The following is a 24,904-nucleotide window of genomic DNA, read 5'->3' on the forward strand; positions in this document are numbered from 1 at the left end:
TCTGGCTCTTCAGTCACCAGCTTTCCTTCTAAGAGTCTTGCCCTCATCTAAACCCTCCCGCTGCCCTCCTGAAAGGCAGATTGCCAGTTCCTCTCAGACCAGATCCCCACCTAGAGTCTGTCCCACAGCCCCGGCTCTCACTGGTGGTGATGGTTTTGGAGGCAGGAGGTCCCCAGTTGGTCCCTCGAAGGGCACGGACAGTGACCTGATACTCCTGACCGGGGGCCAGTCCTCTCTGGTCATAGGCCGAGGCGGAGCTGGGCACCCGTGCTGTGAACGGGGGGCTTGTTCCCTCTGTCTGCAAGACAAACAGCACCAGGTGGATTAGGAGATGGCACTCTTGCCCTGCTGCTCAATCCCTCTTATATCATGTTTCTCCAATTCCAAGCAGGGTCCACATAGACCCTATCCAAGCTGGGAGCATGGGCGGCACCAGCAGACATGCCCAGGGCACTTACTGAACACAAAGCTCTGTTCTAGTCAATTTTCATATAGGAACTCAACCCTCACAACAACCCTAGGAGGTAGGTATTTCCATTGAACAGATGAGGAAACCGAGGCACAGAGAGATTAAGTACCTTGCCCAAGGTTGCCAACACTAAGAAAATGACAGAAACACAAACCTAAGTAATGGAACCTTACAGCCCCCCATCTTGCTCCCTTTTTAACTCAGAATTCCACCTGACAGGCATCAGGACGCTCCCTCTGTCTTTTCCCTGGCAGCCCTGCCTACCTGGGCATGGGGAGGCCTCTCTTAAGGTCGTTCCCAACATAACAGAGGAAGTAGATCAGAGATGATCCTTCTAACATGACTTCCTCCTTAAAAGCATCTGCCCCAGGCTGAGCCTTCCAACAGATACAGATACCTGGCTGAGTAACTTGGGTGTGACCCACATCAGGACACTTCTCTTTAGGGACTTCTCTTTTCAGCCAGGTTGTAGGGTCCCCAAAAGAAAGCCCCCTCACCACCACCCCTGCTCAAAGTTCCACCCATGGATTTTTCCTGATTGCTGATTGTGTACCTGGGAATACAAAAATACAAGATATCTCTGTCCTCGGGTAGCTCTTATTCTACTGACTAAATGTATGGCCATGTCTTACATTTTATTAGATCCCTACACAAAACGTTTTGTGTAGTAAATTCCTGTGAGAGAACAATCCTCTCCAAGTACATGTTTAAGGTATGGTGAATATGTGTGGTGACCCGAAGGGAAATCTGCAAGGCCCCTGCTCCAGGCATGTCTCCTGGAGTGCTGGCTGCTAGCAAACAGGAGGAACTGGACATCTGAGCATTCCAACAGCTCTACACTTCACTGGACTGTCCAGCTAGGACAGCTCCTAAGGACACTCTGTTCTACTTAGCTATGTTGGCCGAATAGAATTGGAAATTTCAAAAGGTACTCTCCTAAACCAAGAGAATTGTGGGGAAATCAACATGGTAAATACCAAAGTATAAAACCAGATGAGAAAGCCACGTCGAGATTTCTGGGTTGAGGATGAAAGAAAGTTTTGTCCAAGTTTTCTTGGCTGAAAAATTTTGCCAGGCACACAGGATGCCTATTCCTCTCCTACTCACATTGCCCGAGGGTGCCCCAGTCTAGTGAAGCCTTGGGTTGGCCTCAACTCAAGACCCATGAGTTCCTCATCCCCCCTGGAACTTATCTGCTCTCTCTCTCTTCTTTCTCTCCCCATATCCCTCTAGTCCACTACACACACACATACCTTCAATGTTCCCTAATGAGGCCTGGTCTTTTCAATGAGACACAAATCCATCTCCAGAATTTTCCTTCTCCCTTCAGACGAACCTACACGACCCCTTTAGACACCTCTTGGTCCCTCCTGAGATCCATCTGGGGGCAGATCCCTGAAACCTAACTTATGTGTCATGCCACCGTTCTGCTAGTCTAAGGCAGGTTCTCTAGCTAGATGCTGGCAGCTGACTCTGGCCCTTGCTAAAGCTTGGCTGCCTCACCTACGGTTCTTTATTTTGGGGGAGTGGGGGGTTGCATGGACCTGGAATCAAACCTGAGTCTCCCACATGACAGGCAAGCATTCTACCACTGGACTCCACCTTAGCTGGTCCTTGGAGCTTACCTCACCCTTTTTTTCTCTTTTCAGACCAAGCCAAACAAAATCTTTTTTGAGTCTGCAAGGCCTTGTGTCCCAGTGAAAACCTAGCATAGCCCCAATTTCTAGGCTATGAAATATACCCAGATGAGGAATACCTGAACCTCATCTTTCCTCACTGTTTCCCTACAGTTTCCCTCACATTCCGACAGGAGTCAGCATTTTGTAAGATAACACCATTCCTTAAATTAGTGATTCTTGGGCTTGCGGTGCATCAGAATTACCTAAAAGACTGGTACCAAAACAGATCACTGGTCTCCGCCTCCAGAGTTTCTGATTCAGAAGATCTGGGGGTGGAATCTGAGCATTTGCATTTCTAACAAGCTTCCAGGTGAAGCTGCTGCTGCAGATCCAAGGAACACATTTTGATGGTTAATTTTGTGTGCAACTTGGCTAGGTTATGGTGTCCAGGTTGGTCAAGGAAGCCTGCTTGTTCCTGTAAGGCCATTTCATAGATGGATTTATGTCATTAAGGGTAGACTGATCTAAGGCTGACTGCATCTACAGTCAACAAAAGAGATTGCCCTCAACAGTGATGGAATTCTCTTCATCCAATCAGTTTGAGGTCTTAAAATGAGAATCGATGATTTAGGAGTCAGAAAGAATTTCTGCCTTTTCATCAGCCAGCCCACTTCTGAGAGAATACAACTTCACCTTCATTGAAGTTTCCAGTTTGCAGCCTGCCCTACAGAATTCAGACTTGCCAATCCCCATGGCTGCATGAGCCAATTCCTATAATAAATCTCTTTTCTATACCTAAATCTGTATCAGTATCATACCTATATATCGCTCCTATTGGCTCTTTTTCTCTGCAGAATGCTGACTAGTACACTGACTTTGAGAACCACTAAGTCTGTGACACTGCCACGTATGCAGAGAGAGGAGGAACATTTCTCTTCTGCATTCTGAAAATACTCCCAATAACTAGGTATTTCCCTCAGCCAGGAATAGCAGAGTTTGGGCTTTGAGAGATAAGTGTTTCTGGAAAGGGGGAAGGGATGAGGTAGAGACTGGCTTCTAGGAAGATGGGGATGGCCAGGAGACAGCCAGCTACTGAATATACTCCATGCCAACAGAAACGGACAGAGAGCTTGGGCCAAGGCAAAAGGCACAATTCCAGCGGGCTAGCCACAGAGAGCGCAGAAAGCTGGGTCTGAGGGCTTGTAGCACAGGCTGATACGGAGTCCAGGAGAAGTGTCTGGGGACCGATTTTACAGGAGCGTCTTCCCCACCTTCTCCCTGGCCCAGAGAGAACCCGGCATGTGACAGAGGCCCCCACCCTGCTCCGAGCAGATGAGCTGAGAGCAGTGCCAAGCCTGGCACAGCCCAGCTCTGCACCACCCTAGCCCCTGGTGGGGGAGGAGTTTTGGGGCTTCTGCCTGGGAAGCTGCACCCCTGGAGAAAACCCAAGGATTGATTTGTATTAATTCAGAGTAGGAGACAACACTGCCCTGGAAGCTCCCCCTATCTCAAGTGTTTATTTAAATTATTTTTTCCCTTCAGTTTCTTATGAAAGCTCCTTTTAAAAGTCCTACCCTCTCAAGAGGAGAACTGTCTAAATAATATGCACTGAGAGTGGGAGAATCACTTTGAAATGTTAACAACACTTGTGTTAGTGTGAAGCAGTCAATAATTATTTGTTTTTCTCTTTTTGGTTACCAAATTTTTGTCTTGTGATTAAATTATTTTTATAACAAAAAATAATTTTTAAATAGAAGAAAGAGTCCAAGTTATCTTGGTTGCACTGTAGAGTAGGGATTTCTGCCTCTGCCTCTGCCAGAAGAGTGAGGAGAGGCAGCATATGGCAGGGACAGACCTAATGGGAAGATGTAGGATGACCACACAGGGGTCAGATGGGGATGACAGCCAGCAACCTTTGAGCCATCCCTTATGTCGTTCAGCCTTCCTAGCCTTTAGACCCAGAGAGTTATTTACTTTCCTAATGTCCTGCCTGGGCTGTTGAGATGTGGGTGACGTGGCCCACCCCCCATGGCATTTTTGAGGATGACACTGGAAAACATGAGTTGGACGGTAAAAATGTCAGATTATTTGGAGCCAGGAAAATAGCCACATCCCAAAGGCCCAATCCGCATAAAGGGAGGATCCTAATGAGAAGCCACAAGGCTTTGTCCTTAAGGTGCCCCCAAAATGTTTAAGAGCAAGTTGGAGGCAATCAGAGAAAGGATGCTAGATGCTTTCCAATGCACTGGTCACATGGAGGTAGGAAATCCAGTTTACAGAGTCAAAATCACTGCAACAGCCTAGACAGCCTGGCCCAAATAGAAGATGCCATTTAATAGAGCCTAATGCAACGGGCTATATTTAGGCTTAAAAAGTGTATAGTTGTGGTAGTTTGAAGCTGTTATATACCCCACAAAAGATCATGTTCTTTTAATCCATTCCTGTGGGTTTAAAACTATCATAGGTCGGATCTTTTGATTAGGTTATTTCAATTGAGATATGACCCACCTCACTCAAGGTGGGTCTTAATCTTCTACTAGAGTTCTTTTTAAGAGGATAAAAGACAGATAAAGCCAAGCAAAGTTTAGAGAAAAAGACCCCAGAGGAGCTGAGACAGGACACTCAGGAAACAGAGGAAGCCTCTGAAGCTGGAGGCTGAAAGCAATGAAACCTGGGAGAGAAGGACCAGCAGATGTTGCCATGGGCATGGGCATGTGACAGAGGAGTCCCAGGTCACCAACAGCCTTTCTTCAGAGAAGGTATCATCTATTGATGCCTTAACTTGGACACTTTCATGGTCTTAGAATTGTAAACTTGTAAGCTAATAAGTCCTCATTGTTAGAAGTCAATCCATTTGTTGTATATTGCATTGTGGCAGCTTTACCAAACTAAAACAATAGTTGTCTTCTTTCCTTCCTTCCCTTCTTTTTTCCTTGCTTATCTGTATTTTCTAAAGTTTCTACAATGTACCTTTTAAAAAACAAATATGAGCAGAACAGTTGACAGTTTGTGTGACCACAAGTCTATACATGTCAACTCTGAGAAAAGTGCCCTTGTATCCACAGTTAGCCAGGTGAAGGGCTATGCCCCTCTCTGCCCCACACTTGGGACTACAGGCAAAAAGCAGGAGGCACTGGAGTGGGGAACCCAAGAAAGTGAAGAATTAGACAATAAAGCCTTAGCAGAAGGTGGTGAAGAAGCCATGGGTTTTATCTGGAGAGAAGACTCAAAGGTGAAATGACCCCTGAGGACCCGTGGTGCGGAAGGGAAAGCAGACAGGCATTCCAGCTGCTGGTAAGCGCAGAGATAGAGGTTTGGGTTCAACAACAACAGAAAGAACCATCTGACAATGGTGACCAATCATTGCACTTAGACACTACTGAGTGCACTGTTACCAGAGGCATTCCAGCAGCACTGGGCCATGCTTGCCTGAGATGCCACAGAGGCTTTCTGTACCCACAGTGGGGCAGGATGAGGAGGCTGTTAGAGTAGCTCCCGGAGTCCAGCCATCTGGACTCAATGACCTGGAACTTCCTTCACTGGATGAGCCCTAGCCCCCCAGTCCTGCTTGCTCAGCCCCCTCCTGGAGCTTGGCACCCATCTCACCGTGGGGATGAACTGAATTTCATAGGCATCCATGGGGCCAGGAGCCCGGGTCCACTCTGTCCGAACCGTTGTCTCCTCCAGGAGGCGTACTCTCATGCCGTCAATGGCTGGCACCTCTGTCCAGGAGAATGGGGTTGGGGGAACTGGTAAGCTTAAGGTAGCCACCCCACCCCCACCATCACAGCCCTATCTCCCCAGGGCCACACCAACAGGCCTATCCCAGCTCCCATTCCTCTCTAGCTTCGAAGGTTTGTGTGTGTGTGTGGGGGGGGGGCCGGGGGGGCTGGTGGTGGTGGTGCCGACAGAATGCTGAGCAGGGGCAGGAGTTCATTTCACCTCTGGAAACTCCTTAACCCCCCCCCCCCCCAACTCTAGAAACACAGAGTATTCCTAGAGGCAACTGAAGAGGCCCCAACCTCTTCATTAGAGGTTTGAAGACTGGTCCTGCCTGCTGCCTGTCCCTATGGTTCTGCTGTCCTGGGTCAACACTGCTTCTTTTGACTGCCTCCCCCAGCCGCTCAATATATGACCTCCCTCTGCTGTTCTTCCAGGGGCCTGGGGCCTTTCTGCTGCTGACTCTGGTTCCCAGAACCCCCATCTCCCCAAAAGCATATTGGAGAAGGCTACGGTAGGTCTCCTCACCTTCCCCGCAGTCCTCCCCGGCATAGCCATCTTGGCAGACACATCTGCCCTCCTGGCACTCTCCCCGGCCCCGGCAGTCTCCCGGGCACGTCTGGATGGCACAGTCAGGGCCTCGGAAGCCCTCCACGCACACACACTGGCCAGCCCGGCACAGCTCCCGTGGTCCGCAGCCCCCTGGGCAGGCACTGGCGGGAGGCTCTTCCTGCCCGCAGTCCTCGCTGCTATAGCCCACGTGGCACATGCACACTCCTTGCACACAGCGTCCATGGCCCCGGCAGTCGTTGGGGCAAGTGCGGGTGGCACAGGCTGGGCCGGTGTATCCTGAGTCGCACACGCAGCGTCCATCCTCACAGCGGCCGCGTCGGTGGCAGTTGGCAGGGCAGCTGCGGAGGCTGCAGTCCTCGCCTGTGTAGCCCTCCCAACAGATGCACACGCCGTCCTGGCACACGCCGTGCTGGCTACAGTCGCCCGGGCACCGCCTCACGCCGCAGTCCTCGCCCTCGTAGCCGTGGTCGCATACGCAGCGCCCGTCCAGGCACTGGCCGCGGCCTCGGCAGCCCCCGGGACAGCTGCGTGCACCGCAGTCCTCGCCCTCATAACCTGAATCGCACACGCACACGCCGTCCTCGCAACGGCCGCGGCCGCGGCAGTCCCCGGGACACCGACGGCTACCACAGTCGTCGCCCGTGAAGCCCGGGTTACACACGCAGCGGCCGTCCACGCAGCGCCCGCGCCCGCGACAGTCGCCAGGGCAGGCGCGTGTGCCGCAGTCCCGGCCCGTGTACCCGGGCCAACACACGCATCGGCCGTTCTCGCAACTGCCCCGGCCGCGACAGTCCCCAGGACAGCTGCGCACGCCGCAGTCCTCGCCGCTGTAGCCCGCGTGGCATACGCACACGCCATTCTCGCAGCGCCCTCTGCCCCGACAGTCGCGCGGGCAAGCGCGCGAGCCACAGTCAAGCCCGGTGTACCCTGGCCAGCATACGCAGCGACCGTCCTCACAGCGGCCCCTTTGGTTGCAGTCGCTGGGGCAGCTCCGCACGCCGCAGTCGTCCCCGCTGTAGCCCGCGTCGCAAATGCATTCGCCTTCGTCGCAGCGCCCGCGGCCCCGGCAGTCGCGCGGGCACGTCCGCGCGCTGCAATCCTCTCCAGTGTACCCCGGCCAGCACACGCAGCGGCCGTCCACGCAGCGTCCGCCTTCGCCACAGTCCTTGGGGCAGATGCGCGCGCCGCAGTCCTCGCCAGTGTAGCCAGGGTTACAGACGCAGCGGCCTTCTTCGCAGCGACCCCTCTGGCTGCAGCCCCGGGGGCAGCTCCTCAGCCCGCAGTCCTCGCCAGTGTATCCGGGTTTGCACACGCACCGCCCGTTCTCGCAGCGTCCCCTCTGGTTGCAACCCCGAGGGCAGCTCCTCAGCCCGCAGTCCTCGCCAGTGAAGCCGGGGTCGCATACGCAGCGCCCATCCTCGCAGCGCCCGTGCTGGCTGCAGCCCCGAGGGCAGGCGCGCTGACTGCAGTCGTCGCCTGAGAAGCCAGCCCGGCACACGCACACACCTTGCACGCAGCGCCCGCGGCCTTGACAGTCTCCGGGGCAGGAAGGCCAGCCGCAGCTGGGGCCGGTGTAGCCTGGGAAGCACACGCAGCGACCCCTAACACAGCGACCCTGATCGTTGCAGTCGTCGGGGCAGGATACAGAGGGTGGGGAGGAGGAGGGGGGCACCGGGGCGTCTGAGGGGTCCGAACAGGTGGGTCCACCCCAGCCTGGTTCGCAGGAACAGGTGCAGCGGCTCAGGTCGAACACGCCGTGGAGACTGCAGAGGCTGCGAACATCTGTCTGGCCTGGAGTAGGAGGGAGAGGCTAAGCTCATATACTACTCCTCTGGGTCAGCTCCCTTCTAGAGGATCAGCCTTATTTCCCGACGCCTTCTTAGCACCCAGATGCTCCTTGTCAATAAATGTGGTCTACAAGCCCCTAGCATATGCTTGGGGTGGGGGTGGGGGATGTCTCTGGTGGACAACTAGATAGCCCGATTTCACACCCCAAGTTGTGTCCTGGCACAACCCAGCGCAGGGCTGGGCCCATCACCCCAGGCACACAGGACTGTAGCCAAGATCAAGAAAGGGGCACCTTTTTCTGATGCATACCAAGGTCCTTTATGGGTTAGCAAGGCCCCACCACCATAACCCATCTCTCACCTTCTGTGCCCCCTCCTGTGATCACCTGGTGCTCACCTGTGCCAGCCTGGGCAGTAGCAGGACAACACCCTCCAGTGCACTGTTCCTTGAGTCCCTTCACAAGCTCCTCCAGGATCTCCAGCCGAGCCCTCAGGGCCTGCACCTCTGAAGCAGGGACGGGAGGCTCAGTGCCTGGGGGACAGCCACAGCCAGCTGAAGGGGGCAGGTTAATGCGGTGGGTGAACACCACCTGCTTCTCTCCTCCTTCTACCGTGTGCTCATAAAGCTGAGAGGAGGGGCTTCCCCTTCCTGCCTCTGTTGTGCGGCCCCCTGGCTGGGGAGGGGGCCGTGGGGCTGGGAGTGTCACATTGGACCGTGGAGAGAAGGGGCCTGCTCTGGCTGTGCCCAACAGCACCAGGAGGGCCAGACTGGAGGTTAGGGGACATTGGACTGGCATCATTCAGGAGGCTGCAGGAAAAGAAGACAAGTGTGAAAACAGCTTTGCAAAGAAGGAAGCAAGATAGATCCCCTGCCCCATCCCACCCCCCACAGTCCCACTGCCCACAACTAACCCACCCAACTCACATGTATGCAAACCCCACATTCAGCCCAACCCTAAGGGATACCCTCTGTGAGCACATCTGGCCTCTACCTCTCTTTTTGATGTATTTTTATCTTGATTCCCCCCCCCCCTTTTTTTTACTGTGCTCCAGCTCACTGCCCTTTGTTTATCCTTCAAACACTACCAGCTTACACTAGCCCCAGGGCCTTTGCATGGGGTGTTCCTCCTCTCAGAGACAGTTTTCCCTCCGCCCTTAAAGGCTGGCTTCTTCTTGTTTACAATCATTGTCAAGAAACATGGCTATTGGAACACAGCTCTATGGTTTCAAGTACTTCCCTCCAGCCACTCCAATACACCATAAACTGAAAAGGGATATCTATATGATGCGTAAGAATAACCTCTAGGATAACTTCTCGACTCTGTTTGAAATCTCTCAGCCACTGACACTTATTTTGTCTCACTTCTCTCTTCCCCCTTTTGGTCAAGAAGGTTTTCTCAATCCCTTGATGCCAAGTCCCAGCTCATTCCAGGATTTCTGTCCCACATTGCCAGGGAGGTTTACACCCCTGGGAGTCATGTCCCACACAGAGCGGGAGAGGGCAGTGAGTTCACTTGTCATGTTGGCTTAGAGAGGGAGGCCACATCTGAGCAACAAAAGAGGTTCTCTGGAAGTGACTCAGGTTGAATTTTAAGTAGGCTTAGCCTATACTTTGCAGGGATAAGTTTCATAGGTGTGAATCCCAAGATTGAGGGCTTGGCCTATTGATTTGGTTGTCCCCACTGCCTGCGAGAATGTCAGGAATTTTCCAAATGGGGAAGTTGACTATTCCCCCCTTTCTCCTCATTTCCTTCTTATTCAAATCTTAACATATGTTGTCAACTCTGAGAGGTCTTCCTTGGTCCCTGGCTGGTTTGAAAGGATGTATGCCCCCTAGAAAAGCCATGCTTTAATCAAAATCCCATTTCATAAAGGTAGAATAATTCCTATTCAATACTGTCTGTTCGAAACTGTAATCAGATCATCTCCCTGGATGAGCTGATGTGATTTAGTCAAGAGTGGTTGTTAAACTAGATTAGGTGACGACATGTCTCCACCCATGTGGGTGGGTCTTGATTGGTTTATTGGAGTCCTATAAAAGAGGAAACGTTTGGGAGAATAGGAAATTCAGAGAGGGCAGAGCAGAACGACATAGCCATGAGAAGCAGAGTCCACCAGCCAGCAACCTTTGGAGATGAAGAAGGAAAATGCCTCCCATGGTGCTTCATGAAACAGGAAGCCAGGAGAAGAAGATGACACCATGTTTGCCATGTGCCCTTCCAGATGAGAGAGGAACCCTGACCATGTTCACCATGTGCCTTTCCAGATGAGGGAGAAACTCTGTGTTCGCCATGTGCCCTTTCACTTGAGAAAGAAACCCTGAACTTCATTGGCCTTCTTGAACCAAGGTATCTTTCCCTGGATGCCTTGGATTGGACATTTCTATAGACTTGTTTTAGTTGGGACATTTTCTCAGCCTTAGAACTGTAAACTAGTAACTTATTACATTCGCCTTTTTAAAAGCCATTCCGTTTCTGGTATATTGCATTCCAGCAGCTAGCAAACTAGAATAGTCCCCAGTCAGAAGTATTCTTCTACCACTATCAAAGTATCCTGCTGTGTTCCTCATGGCATTTGTTGCTGCCTAAATTGTTTTTTTATTTACTTGTTTGTTATTTTTCTCCCACTAGTAGAATGGAGCTCTGTGAGAACAGGGACCTCATCTGTCCAGGCGCTGCTATGCCTGGCACACAGGGGCTACCCAACAAATTTAGGTTGAATGGATTAGCCAATAAGTTTCCCGCATCCCAGTTCCTACTGTTTTCTCAAAAATCTCAAAGTAAAAAAAAACAACAAAAAACTCAAAGTGTTGATTACTCTCTCTCTTTCTTTTTTATTTATTTATTTATTTTACATGGACAGGCACCGGGAATCGAACCCGGGTCCTCGGGCTTGGCAGGCAAGTATTCTTACCTGCTGAGCCACCGTGGCCCGCCCTACTCTCTCTCTTTCATTCAACCTCTCACTCTCAATTGGATCTTTCCCATCAGGTTTTACATGTGCTAAAACAAACAAATCTAGGAGGTGTGATGGTGGTTCAGTGGTAGAATTCTTGTTTGCCATGCAGGAGATCTAGGTTTGATTCCCAGTCCATGCACTTCCCATACAAACAAAGAAACCAACAAAAACAAACAAAAATTCAGCAAATGTGCTGCAGTAATGGGATAACTTACATGGAAAAAGACTGAAATGTGACCCCGCCATACAGCATACAAAAAAAAAAAAAGAATAAAACAAACAAACAAATCTCTCCCTCAAGATTGATATTACTGGACATCAAGGCTTATTATAAAGCCACAGTAAATAAGACTATGTAGGATTGCCATGAGGGTAGACAGGAGGGACAGAACAGAGTCCAGGGATAGACCCGCATATGTAGTCACCTGATTAATGGCCAAGGTGCCTCACCAGCTGAGTGAAGAAAGGACGGCACTGGATCAACTGATGACCCATCTGGACAAGAAATGAAATTGATTCTTACATCATATCCACATATAGAAATTAATTTGAGATGAATCGTGAGGTTAAATGAAAGGTAAAACAGTACCTTTCAGAACAATACATAGGAGAAAATCTTCCTGACCTTGAAGTAATCAAAGGTTTCTTGATATATTCTTGATAGACTATCCCAGAATTCTAATGGGACCTCATTAGAATTGATAACATTAAGACCATTAAGAGATTAAACAGGCAGGCCACAGACTGGGAGAAAATATTTGAGCTGGCATATATATATGTATATAAGATAAAGGTTTAAAATTCAGAAATAAAGAACTCCTATAAAACAAAAACAACAACAAACAAAAGGTAGGTAATTCAATTTAAAAATTTAGCAAAAGACTTTAAATAAACAGGTACTTCACAAAAGAAGAGCCAACAACATATGAAAAGGTGTACAACATCGGTTATCATCAGGAAATGCAAATTAAAAACAATGAGATGTCACTAAATACTCACCAGAATGGTTAAAATTGAAAGGACTGCTATTGCCTCATAATGGCAGGAATTTGAAGCAATCTCATCCATCCCTTAAGGAAGCATAATTAATACAACCACATTGGAAAACTGTTTGGCAGTATCTACTAACGCATGTAGCTTGTAACCCACCAGTTCTGCTCCTTGGTGAATATCCAAGAGAAATAAGTATATATGTCCTCCAAAAGCCAGGTACAAGAGTGTTCGTGAGATTTATTCGTGCCACCACAGGACTGGAAACCACTCAAGTGTTCATTACTAGTAAAATATTTAAATATTATGGTGTATTCATGTAATGAAATACCATACTATAGTGAAAAAGAACACCTATAGCTACATACAACAACATGAGTGAATTTCACACACATAATGCTAAATAAAGAAACCTGATATAAAAAGAGAACATTCTGGATGGGTTCATTTTTAAGAGGTTTAAAAACAGGTAGAGTATCCCAGAATATGCTGGCAAAGTCCATTAAGGAATGGGAGAAAAAACTATGGAAGTACTTAGCTTTACCACCTAAGGAGCTCCTACTACTGTCTCAAACATTAGGGACTCCCAAGTCAATAGGCCAAGTCCTTGATCTTGAGGTTTGCTCTTGTGAAACTCATTTATGTAACGGAGAAGCTAAGCCTACTTATAGGTATGCCTAAGAGTTACTTCCAGAGGACCTCTCTTTTTTGCTCAGATGTGGCCTCTCCCTCTTTAAGCCCAACTCTGTAAGCAAAATCATTACCCTCCCCTCTCTGTGGGACATGACATTCAGGGGTGAACGCCTCCCTGGCAACATGGGCTATGAATCCCAGGGATGAGCCTGGCCCTGGCACCATGGGATTGACAATGCCTGCCTGACAATGGGGGAAAAAATTGTAACAAAATAATGTATCAGTGACTAACAGAGTTCAAACAGAGTTGAGAGGCTATTCTGGAGACTACTCTTACACAAGCTTCAGATAGATATGGCTATTTATCATGGTTTGCCAATCCCAAACCAAAACCATTCCTGCCAACCTAAAGGATAGCTAGGGCTCTATCTGAGATTCTACAAAAGTTTCATGAACTGTGATTACTTTCCAGAAATCTACAACCTCCAGATGGGTTCCCAGGCCAGATAAGTCATGAAACCCAGAGGGGCCAGCCTGTCCAGAACATCAGTTAGCTCCATTCCCCTATCCCATATTATCGATAGCCCTTTCCAACATGAAAAATTTAGAATGGACATAGTCCAAATACCCCTAAAGACTAGGGGAAAGATCAAAGGGTAAGGAGGAGTTATAATAGAGAAGATAGGATTTAACAAATGAGTAGACTACTGAATCATTATATTGATATTTCTTTTAGCCTCTGAAGTATTGGAGCAGCTAGAAGGAAAAATCTAAAATAGTGGAATTTTAACCCATACCAAACTCTGAAATCTGTTCTATAACTATTTGTTACAATATACTTTGAAATTTATTGCTTTTTGTATATATGTTATATTTCAAAATTAAAAAATAATAAAAACAGGCAGAAAAATCTATGCTTTTAGAAGAGAGGATAAGCTAAAGGAAAATATTGACTAGGAGGGGTCACAGGCAAGGATTTCTAGAAGTGTTTTATAATTTGATCTAGATGTTGGTTAAACAGAAGCTGGTCAGGCTGGTGTGAGAAGAAAGGAGTGGCTCCCACAGATCACATTGGCAGAACCTTCTTCCCAATCCCCTTCCCTCTGCACTGCATATTTAAAAGTTCATTGAATTGTATATTTATTAAATAGATTTATGTTTCTATATGAAAGTTATATCTTCAAAAAAAAAGCCTCCCCAATCCTACTTCAACTATCACATATTTCTCCCCTCTACCTCATTGCCACGATTGTCAAAATACCTACCTGCACTTGCTGTTTCCATTTCTCCATCTCTGATGTATGCTTCAGTCCACTCACATCTGTCTTCCCCAACCCCTTTCAACCCACCAAATAGCTCTCTACCAATAACCTCAGTGTCACAAAATGTAAGGGACCATCTTTGATCTTTTTGTTTCTTAATTGGGGTAAAAGTCACATCACAGACAACAAACCATCTTAAAGCACAGAATACAGTGTCATTTAAGATATTCCATGTTGTGCAACCACTTCATTTTCTGTTTCCAGAACATATTCATCACCCCAGAAGAACATTCCCCACCCCTTAGCAGTCATTCCACTCGCTTCTCCTGGCATTCCCTTTCTAACCACCAATCTGCTCTCTGTCTCTTTGGATGCATCTGTCCTGGACATTTCCCATAATAGGAACCATGACACAGGTGCTTTTTGTGTCTGGCACTGAGCCTCTTTGGTCTGGCCTCTCTCATGACCCACAGAGAACAATTCACAGAAGAGGATCAGGTTCACTGATGGAGATTGCAGCCACAAGTGACAGAATGAACTAACAGCATTTCCCATTATGCTTCTGGTGTGGTCCTTCAGCACACTGGGATGCTCTCTGCATGGAGGAAGAGACCCATCTTACTTCCCTCAAACAGTCAGAAATAAACATCAAAGTGTATTAGCCTTGGTTCCATCACATGCTTAACTGAATGCTGGATCAGGAAGGCATTTATTCTTAAAAGGAAACTACCTCTATGTTTTTATTCTTCTCTACCACAGATACATAGGACAGTTTTGGGATTTTGGCTCTTGCCAAGATTTCTCACAGTTGAACAACAAAAAAAAAAATGTGAGGGATACTGATTTTGAAACTCTCTCACTGAATCTAAATCTTGAAGACACAACCTGTTACAGGTTTGCTACCTAAGGTATTCCTATCTGAGACTAATAAACCTGAGAAGCAAAGCCTGAGAGAATCTCTTGCAAGCAGACTTGCCTTATAAGAATTACCAAAAGAAATACTTCAACTTGAAAGGAAATGATAACTTAAATCCACTGGAAGAAACGAAGAGCAATAAAAACGGTAACTATGGGCGGGCCATGGTGGCTCAGCAGGCAAGAATGCTTGCCTGCCATGCCAGAGGACCCGGGTTCGATTTCCGGTGCCTGCCCATGTTAAAAAAAAAAACAAAAAAACAGTAAATATGTGGGTAAATATAAGAGTTGACATGAACAATTTTTTCTTAATTTCCTTAAAAGACAGAAAATTTCAGAATTAGCCTGAAGGATAATAAATAAAAATTAATATTTTAAGCCAAGAGCAACCATTAAGACACTAAAAATTATGTAGTTAAAAAAATCAACATAGGGTGGGCCACAGTGGCTCAGCAGGTAGAGTTCCCACCTGCCATGCCAGAGACCCGGGTTCGATTCCCGGTGCCTGCCCATGCAGAAAAAAAAAAAAAAATCAACATAGGAGGGAAGTACTTGAAACTGTTGAACTGTATTCCAGCAGCCTTGATTCTTGAAGACAATTGTATTACTGTACAGCTTTTACAACATGACCAGGTGATTGTGAAAATCTTATGTCTGATGATCCCCTTATGGACAGGTGAGTAAAAAAAATAAGGACAAAATGTAAATAAGTAATAGGGAGGGATAAAGGGTAAAAAAAAAAAATTGGTAGATTGAAATGTTAGTGGTCAATGAGAGGGAGGAGTAAGAGGTATAGAATGTATGAGCCTTTTCTTTTTTGTTTTTATTTCTTTTTCTGAAGTAATGCAAATGTTGTAAAAATGATCATGGTGATGAATGCAAGCTATGTGATGAGCCACTGATTGTATACCTTGGATAGAATGCATGTGTGTGAAGATACCTCAATAAAAATATTTTTAAAAAAGAACAAACAAAAAAAATGTAAGGGACATTTGTCTTCATCTTACTTGACCTCTCAGAATTATTGAGCTCTGCTGACCACATCTTCCTTTAAAAACATTTACAAACTTTCTAAATCTTTACTGTCCATTATGGTAACCAGCAGGCATACGTGGCTCTTGAGTAGTTGAAATATGGCTAGAGTAACTGAAGAAATGAATTTTTATTCAGTAGTTTTAAAAACTCCCCGGGTGATTGTAATGTGTGAGATGAGACCTACTGCACTTGTAACCCAGCGAGGTAACTTCATGCAGACCCATGACTTTAATTTCCAGTCTATACACCAATGCTTAAAACCAGTCCAGTAGGTTCCTTTTAACATCACAGCAATAAATACAATTGCCTACTTGGCGTTTCCTCTAGGACACCTCAAACTCCACTGTCTGAAGCTGAGCTCATGTCGTCCCTCTTGCACCTGCTCCTCTCGCAGTGTGCCCCAATCGCAGCTCACACAGCCCCACCATTCATCCATAAACCTAACAACATGCTTCAGAGCCCTGTCAACACCACCATATTTCCCCATAAACATTATCTTTAATTCATTCACTTATCTTCCTCTTATTACCAGTATATCCAAGTTACCATCCTCTTCTTGTCTGACAACTGCATTTTCCTTCTAGCTGGTCCCTTTGTTCCACTCTTGCCTCCTACAATCTTGCAACAGAGTCATCTTTCAAAAGGCAACTAGGCAAGCCCAACTCTGCAAGGAAAATGCCCCCACCCCCAACGTGGGAAAAGTCCTTCAGGGGTGAAAATATCCCTGACAATGTGGGGCATGACTCCTGGGGATGAGTCTGACCCTGGCACCATGGGATTGACGCCTTCTGGACCAAATGGGGGGAAAGAAGTGTAATAAAATAAGGCATCAATGGCCAAGAGAGATCCAATGGAGTCAAGAAGCTATTCTAGAGGCTACCTTTATGCAAGCCTCAGTCAGATAGTGCTAATTGCCATGGTTTGCTAACCCCCAGCCAACATCACTACTGCTGACTCTTAAGAACACCTAGGGCTTGAACTGTGATTCTATAAAGGTTTCATGCACTAGGTTTGCCTTCCTGGAACCTATAATTCCTTGAGGGTTCCTAGGTAAGATAAATCCTGAAACCCAGAGGAACCAGTCTCTCCAAGATTGTCAATTAATTACCTCCCTCTGTCCTTTAGTTTTGACATTCCTTCTCAACACGAAAAAGTCAGAACAAACATTGCCCAAAGATCCTTATAGATTGGGAGGAGGATTAAAGGAGGAGAAGGTATAACAGAGAAAATGGGATTTAACAAATGAGTATGACTGCTGAATCACTATATTAATATTTCTTCTAGCCTCCAATGTTTTGGAGCAGCTAGAAGGAAAAATCTGAGATGGTGAAATGGTAAACCATGACAAATTCTGGGATCTGTTCTGTAACTACTTGTTAAAGTGTACTTTGAAAATTATTGCTTTTTCCTTTCTTTGCTATGCATATATGCTCTATTTTACAATAAAAAACAAGTTTAAAAATAAATTTTAAAAAGGCAACTAGGAAGTCCCTCTCCTTTTCAAAACTCTACTGTATCTCCCTTTCAAATTCTTTTAGAGCACTGACAAGCAGCCCTAGATCATGTGACCCCTGCTGACCTCTCATCTCTCATAACGGTTCTCTCCCGCTCTCTACTGCAAACCTGCTGGTCTGCCATACGTTCTTTATGCTCTTTTTGCTCCTTCCCAACCCTAGATTTTTGTCTATGTTCTTCCCTCTATGGGGAACATTCTTCCCTTCTCTCTTGGCTTCCTTGCCCTTCAGGTCTCGGCTCCACATCATTTCTTTAGGGAAGGCTTCCCTGGCCAGGTCCGATTCCCCCATCATGTGCCATCAAGACACTGTGTAACTCTTATTCGAAGTATTTATAACAAGTTGCGATTATATATTTAGTGTGGGATTATTTTATTACTTTATTGCCATCCTCAATCTTGCCTACTAAATTGTAAGGTCCATGGGGACAGGCATGACACCTGTTTTTCACCTTAAATATTGTGTCCTTACATCTGACATACAGTAGGTGTTTAACAAATAGTTCATTGAACATATGAATGAATGAAAAGTTCAATTTAAGACCAGGACTAGCATCAGCGCTGGAACCAAGGACAGGACCAAGGTCAGAGCTAGGACCAAGGACAGTGTCTGGGGTTGGAAATTGGTTACAAACAGCAGCTTGGGCAGAAGCAGAGCCAGAGAACAGGCCGGGGGTTGGATCCTCGGCAGGGCCAAAATGCTACAAGCACTTTGGAAAACTGTTTGGCAGAATCTACTAAATCTCCTAAAGCTGTATATATGTAAGCCCTTTGACCCAGAAATTCCACTTCCAGGAATATAACAAACATTGCAGTACTACTAATAATGGCCCCAAACTGGGAACTACCCAGATGTCTCACATCAGTAGAATAGATAAATAAATTGTGGTTTATTCACACAGCGGAATAAAATACAGCAATGAGAACAAACCACAACCATATACAACAACATGGAAAGATCTCGCTAATATGGGGTTGAGCAAAAGAAGCCAGACACACAAAAAGTACATGCTGTATAATTCTATTTATATGAAATTTGAGAAGAGAAACGAATCCACAGTGTTACTAGTCAGGAGTGTGGTTACTCCTCGGGGTAGTGACCTGAAGGGGAAGTGGAGGGATTTTGGGGTGCTAGGAATATCTTATTTCTTCACGTGGGTGCTGGTTAGCCAGTTGTGTTGGTTTGTGGAATTCACTGAGGCGAGGCGTGGGGAGCACAGGGAGACAAGGGCTGGAGAGGAAACGTATGGGGTGCCTGGAGCGAGGTAGGAGAGGGTGCTACAGTGGAGAAAGGAGCATGGAAGAGGGTGAGGATTCCGTTCCAGCAAAGGATTGAGGAGAGACGTCAGAAAGTCCCCAGCTCTGCCAGATCAGAGAGGCTGGAGAGAGGAGGGCAGCTTGGTTAGAGAGAATGCTCGCTGGCTGGTGTGGATGGAAGGGGCCGTGGGACCCTACACCCCACTTCCCCACCATGCACCAACATAGTTCCTGGCTTCTTACATTTAAACTTCTCTGGGTAAGAGAAAAATGTGTTAAGGAGTATTCAGGGGTACAGCCACCACACTCACCACCAGCCAGCGAAGTACAGAAGGGGAGCTGGACAAAGTCTTTCCACACCAGGAGGCCCTCCTCTTTATGGAAAGATCCCAGGCAGAGAGGCCTGGCATGCTAGGAGCTGCCCTTCCCTGTGACCCTGAGCCCTTCTCTCAGCTTGGGCTGCAGCCACCATGGCTCTGACCTACCCCTGAATCCAGTCACCCTGTATCTAACTAACACCATGCAAATCACTCCCATACCAATCACGGGGGGGCGTGCACAGCACATATATGCACACATACAAAGATACGTGCACGTGTTCACCCACATATACAAGTATGAACACACCTGTACACATAAACACACACTCGCCCAAATCAGCCGACATCCGCACGCGTGTGCATGCACACACACCCTCCCCTGCATGTTTCCTACACAGTCATGGGATGATGCCCAAGAAAGCCTATTTCTCAGTGGCTATGAGAGTCAAAGAACCTGGTTAGGGTGATGACAACCAAACAGGAGGCCTCCTTCCAAGTGGGGAGAAGGCACATGGTGCCTACACTACTTCCCACATCCCCGGAGGCCTTTGAAAGTTTTGCCTTCCCTCCCCATGCCCCACCTTTGGACCTTGCATCCTTTCCCATGGGGGTGGGGGTAGGGATTGAAGAGAAGCTGAGGATGGTCTGTAGAAGGAGAAAAGAAAGCTGGTGAGGCTGTTGTGAGAACAGAGTAGTGGCCCCCACATATCACTCCTTCCTAATACCCCTCTCCCTGCCTAGCCACACCCACCCCTTAAGCTCCTGCCGGCGACTCTTAAAAGAACTGTGCTCTCTTCTCCGCGCTAGACAAGCAAGAATTTGGGTGTCTCTTGTGTTCTTCCCGTCATTGCTCCCCTTCTTGCTGTATCTGAGGCGCCCTCTGCAGTAATGGGGGAATGGCCTCACCCTCTTGGCACTCTTTTCACAGTTTTAGGGCTGGTGGGTGTGGGGGCATCTTCCCAACTGTGACTCAGCTTCCCGGGTATTTGGTTTTGTAGCCAACTTTGACACTTTGTTCATCTGGGACTATAGGTCCCAAGGGGTGGGGAGAGGGACTGGCCTCCTGGAGGGATGTTCCACGGGGAGGGGTTCTGGTCCCACCCCCATGCTGCCCCCTGCCTCTCCTGCCACAGTCCAGCTGAATCTAGAAATAACCAGTGAAGGTAGAGGATTCTAGGAGTACAAGTGGTGAGGGGGTATGGAGAGATCCCAGATATTGGGCTGGAACCAGGTGAGAAGTACGGGCAAGTTGGGGGATCCAGATACCCCTTATTCTGGGGAGCCAATGGGCCAAGAAAATAGAAAATTATTTAAGACAAAAGGATTTCTGAACCCCTAGTGAGAAGTGTCAGAGGACAGTGAGAGACAGGAAGACACTTTCCGGTCCTGTACCCAGCGTGGCCAGGACATAAGCTGAAGAATGCTGGGGGAATTTAGGTGTTGGATCCCCCGGGATTTGGAGGCAGGGCCAGGAAAAGAGGGGAGTGAGCTGGGGATCCGGGAAGCAGGGGGCGGGGCCTGGAAGCTGGCGGAGGGCAGCGCGGTGTTTCGGTGTTTCCGAGTTGCTTCCCAGTAGTTCCCCTCAGTTCCCTTTCCAGCTGTTACCAAGCCATTAAATTCTTTCCAGACGAGATAAGAGGCTCACTCACCCCACCCGGGGTGTGTCACGCTTAGGGGGGTAGGGGTGGGGTTCAGACGGACCGAAGCAGGGGGAGCCTAGAAGGGGGACGAAGGGAAGACCGACGGAGCTCTTGTGCCCCGGGGCAACTCTCCAGCCATCCTAGCCCTGCAGAAACGTGAGTCATGGGGGCAGAGCCCTCAGCCAAGAACAATTTCCAGGATTCTCTCTGGAAACTCTGTACCCTTCCCAGACCTGAGCGTCCTGATTCTATCCCGTTTCAGCATTTATTAAAGACTCAACAGCCCCAGACCTCCCTCCCAATCCCTGCAACCCACATGCTACCACCCGGGGTTGTATTTGGATGCCCAAAGAGGCACTTCCCCGAGCCCTGCCTCAGCCCCTCCAGCCACAGCTCATGGGATTCCACTAGCACTTTCCTTTGGAGTTTCAACTGGTCACTAGCTCTGCCTTAGCTCCTATGTTCGCTCCAGCCCCAGCACCCTTCAGGTCCCAACTCACCGGCATCACTCTGGTGCTACCACCCGACTTGTGGAGTCCTGCTATTTGTCCACAGCCCCTCTCAGGTGCTGGTATCCTGTTGGAACCCTGGCATCCCACCCTGTCTCCGCATATACACTGCCTGTCCTCCCAGACACATCCTCCACAGGGAGTCTGATCCCCAAGCCAGGTCCTATTTCCTCTGCCCCAAACAGAAAGCCCCTACAGCAGGCTCTCCTGAGAGATCTGGCCTTTGCCTGGGGTATGGGGGTGGGAGTGGGGGAGATCAGAAGCCCCCTGCGCTTCCCAATTCCTTTCTGCCCTTCCCTCTGCGTCGTCCCAGGGCTCTGTTACTTACCTGGGTAACAGGGCAGCTGTAGTGCCTCTGCACCTGCTCTGTCCCCAACCCGGGGGCACGCGTTTCAGGGCAGGGCAGGGTGGACTCTTGCTTGTCCCTTGCAGTGGGGCTCACCGAGCCACGACTGTCGATCTCGATCTCGGCAGTGACAGAGAGAAGGAGGGAGCCTGCAGAGAGCAGAGGGAGGAGAAGGGGAGGATCAGCATGAGGTCAGGGAGGGGAGCGGAGATAGGGCAGGTCCTCCCACTTCTGGAGCTCCTGTCAAGCCCTCCAACGTCATCACATGCCACCCCCTCCTCTCCTCCCGCTGTCGCCCCGGACCCCCTCCCTGTCTAGGATCCTTAATTCCTACCATCCCCTCATTCCACCACCCCCATCCCTGGTCTTAGCTCCCATGCTTTTTCCCTGTTCCATTTTTACTCTTCCTCCCTGTCTTAAATTGTGCCCAAGCTGACATCCCCCATTCCTGATGCCATTTTTCCTCCGCGCCCCTACCATTTTCCCACTTGCTGCCCCTTTCATCTGAGCCCAGTTTTCTTCTCTCCCAACACCCATCCCCATGGCCAGCCTCTCTACCTCCTCCCTACCCCTGCACCTTCCTTTCCCATTCTTTCCTGCCACCACATTGCTCCAGCTTCTACCTTGGTCCAATTATCTGTTGCCCAGCATTGACTCCTTCACGCCCCCACTAATTGTCCCCTGGCAGTGTGGGGCAGGGAGCAGAGGGAGAAAGAGGAGTAGGAGGAAACCTCCTTCTCAAGCCTGAATTCCTCCACACCATGGAACCTTCTCAGGGAGCCCGTGTGCCCACCTCTGCCCCAGCCTTTGCCTTCACTTCTCCCACTGGCATTCCCATCTTTTTCTCTCCTGTTTTCTTCTCTTCTCCTGACCCTGAGCTGCCCAATTCATCTCCTATTCTCAATTTAGGATCACTTCCCTCTTTTCATTCTCCTACCTCAGCGAATTCCTAAAGAAGTGGCAGATGAGACTTGGGCACTGGCTGGGCAAGGCCTTAACTGAACACCAGGACATACAAAATTTGGGGAGGAAGTTGGGATTGAGGGGAGACAAGAAAGGGAAGCCTGAAGGTTAGGAAGGTTTAGGGACCGAGACAGAACTAAAAGCAGGAGGCAAATAATGGGGTTGGAGGGCATGAATGAAGGAACCCAGTGGTGGAAAGCAGAAAGGGCTAATGTCCAGTTGCTGAAGGGGAGCAGGAACAGAGGTATTAGGGTATTGGGGGTTGATTAGGAGGTATTAGGAGCTGGAGGGAAAGAGCTTCTTGGTCTCAGATGGAGACAAGAAGACTAACAACCAGAGGCAGGACAGACAAGAGGCAGACACACCCCACACATGCTGGGTGTTTCCCTGGTTTCGTTCTTCCCATGTGCTGCCCTGACAACAGACAGAAAAGACTTATGTGTAGTGAAGAATAACCAGACTAAGTGAGCACCACCATCCCTAGCTTCGCGCTGAAGATATTCTCTCTATTCTGCTATAAATCTCACCACTGGGGTATAGCTTGACCAAGTCATGGATGACAGGTGAAAGGGACATGCAGGAGTCTTCATGTGTCTGATTTTGCCACATGGGTCAGGACACAGGTGTCTGCATCCAAGTCACATCCCCATGGTCTCAAGTGCGCTGATGTTCCCAGGTCAAGGCATGCTGGCACCACTTGTGGCTGTGACCAGATGCCCAGCTGTCTCCCTGTGGCTGTGGGCAAAGGCATGCATCGGCTCTCGCGTGGGTGTCCTCGTGTGTGTCCGTCTGTATGGGCGTGTGTGTATGGCTGTTTTTTTCCTGGCTTTGATGGGGAGGATGAAGTCAGCATCTTGGACAGAGCTGGGCTCAGCTTCCTTCCTCTGCCTTGGCCCCAAGCCCCAAGAGCTGGGGGTAGGTAACATATCCCCTGAGATCTCAGGGTGGAAGACAGGAGAGAGAGTAGAGGGTGAGGGAGGGTCTCAAAACACCATTACATGGATACAGCAGACTGTACAGGGCATGAATTTTTTTGACAGGTTCGGGTTCCAATAATTCTGTCCCATGGTCATATACTTTACTTTTTTCTTTGTCCTATGTTCTATGTCCTGGTTTTATTATTTGGGAAGTAATAGTCCCCTAAGCATACTTGACTCAGAGAGTGGCCAGGTGACCCTGGAGAAAAGGAAGAGCTCGAAGGACGGCCCTGGGATGTCTTGGAGTGGGGACTGATGGAGGCTGAGAGGAAGTACAGGATTCCAGATGTTTACAAGCTTACCAGGCATTTGAGGAAGGCACTGGAAGCTTGACAGACATAATTCCATGTTCTGAAATAATCATTGTTGAAAATCTGATTCACCCCTCCCCTGGGTTTCAGGCTCTAGGAGAAGCTCAGGCCTTATATATGCTTGATTTCGTCAGCAAAGCACCGGGCCTTGCACAGAGTAGGTGCTCGGTAAATGCTTGTCAGTACTGAATTGTGAAAGGACTGGGAGAAAAGGATGGGGAGAGTGCTTGGGAGGGATCCACAGGCATAAAGGCAGGCAAGCCAAGTGGTCAGAGCTGAGGCATGCTTCACTGAAGCGTCCTGGGGCAGTGAGTAGAAAGGTCGGAGTGATGTTGAGAACTGCCCATGTGCTCTGGTTGTTCTCCAAAGCCTCAATCCAGGTATCTTCAGCTCTAAGCTTTGGTCCTTGAATGGTCCTCTAAGGTCCTGTCCAGACCTCCAGAGGGTGAGGGATAAAAGATAAAGACAGGGAAAGACAGGGAGAAGGGAAGACAAAGGAGAAAGGTGATTAAGGGCAAGGAGTGAAGGATAAGGAGAGGGAATGAAGGGAGGCCAAGGGCTGTGATCCAAGGAAGCAGCTCCAGAGAGGAGAAAGACAGAAAACATTTGTACTCAGCTTCTGTTTACACAGTGCAGGCATTTTTAACCCCACTTTGTGGCTGAGGAAACTGAGGCTCATGGACATTGACTGAGTTGTCCAAGGGACTTTGCTAGTGGTGGCAAAGGTGGCCCTCAACCCAGGCTTTCTGATTTCAAAGCCTGTATTCTCTCCCCCAACAACAGCCCCAGAAAAGGGAAAGGTTGAAGACAGGCAGAAAGAAATTAAGGGGGTCCTTGTAGGACTTGTTTGAGAAGGAATGGTGGGAAGTGCAGACACTTGAAACTTCTTTCTGCATCGTTATTAGGTAGATTCTGTTAGAAGAAACTGGCAAATATGAGGCAGGGGTCAACATCCCATTAAAGAGAATTAGGTGTGTGGGGGTATATGTGTGTGTGGAGGGAAGTGTGAGGAAGGGAACATGGAGAGAAAAGGCTAAGCCTGAGATGAAAGATGAGAGAAAACTTAAAAGGCTAGAGCTGAAATAGGGCAGAGAACCATAGAAAGAA

At 48.5% G+C, this 24,904-nt stretch overlaps 1 protein-coding gene across 9 annotated transcripts in view; it reads right to left on the bottom strand.

The window, feature by feature from the left end:
• The window catches only part of TNXB (tenascin XB), a 63,257-nt gene extending 39,818 nt beyond the window's left edge, over positions 1-23,439 (bottom strand). For 3 of the 9 annotated variants that reach the window (XM_077161370.1, XM_077161372.1, XM_077161367.1), the window contains exons 1-6: positions 22,484-23,439; positions 21,529-21,695; positions 8,566-8,976; positions 6,337-8,172; positions 5,695-5,810; positions 142-298 (exon numbers count right to left, since the gene is read on the bottom strand). In XM_077161370.1, the coding sequence (XP_077017485.1) occupies positions 142-298; positions 5,695-5,810; positions 6,337-8,172; positions 8,566-8,968 (2,512 nt within the window). In that variant the 5' untranslated portion in view covers positions 8,969-8,976; positions 21,529-21,695; positions 22,484-23,439. Of the gene's footprint in view, positions 1-141; positions 299-5,694; positions 5,811-6,336; positions 8,173-8,565; positions 8,977-11,551; positions 11,622-21,528; positions 21,696-22,483 lie in introns of those variants that run through there. The other 6 variants (XM_077161369.1, XM_077161374.1, XM_077161371.1 and 3 more) reach the window with 6 other exon arrangements.
• Between the last annotated feature and the right edge of the window lie 1,465 nt (positions 23,440-24,904).

The sequence above is a fragment of the Tamandua tetradactyla genome, chromosome 5, assembly GCF_023851605.1.
Source record: "Tamandua tetradactyla isolate mTamTet1 chromosome 5, mTamTet1.pri, whole genome shotgun sequence".
Lineage (NCBI taxonomy): Eukaryota > Metazoa > Chordata > Mammalia > Pilosa > Myrmecophagidae > Tamandua > Tamandua tetradactyla.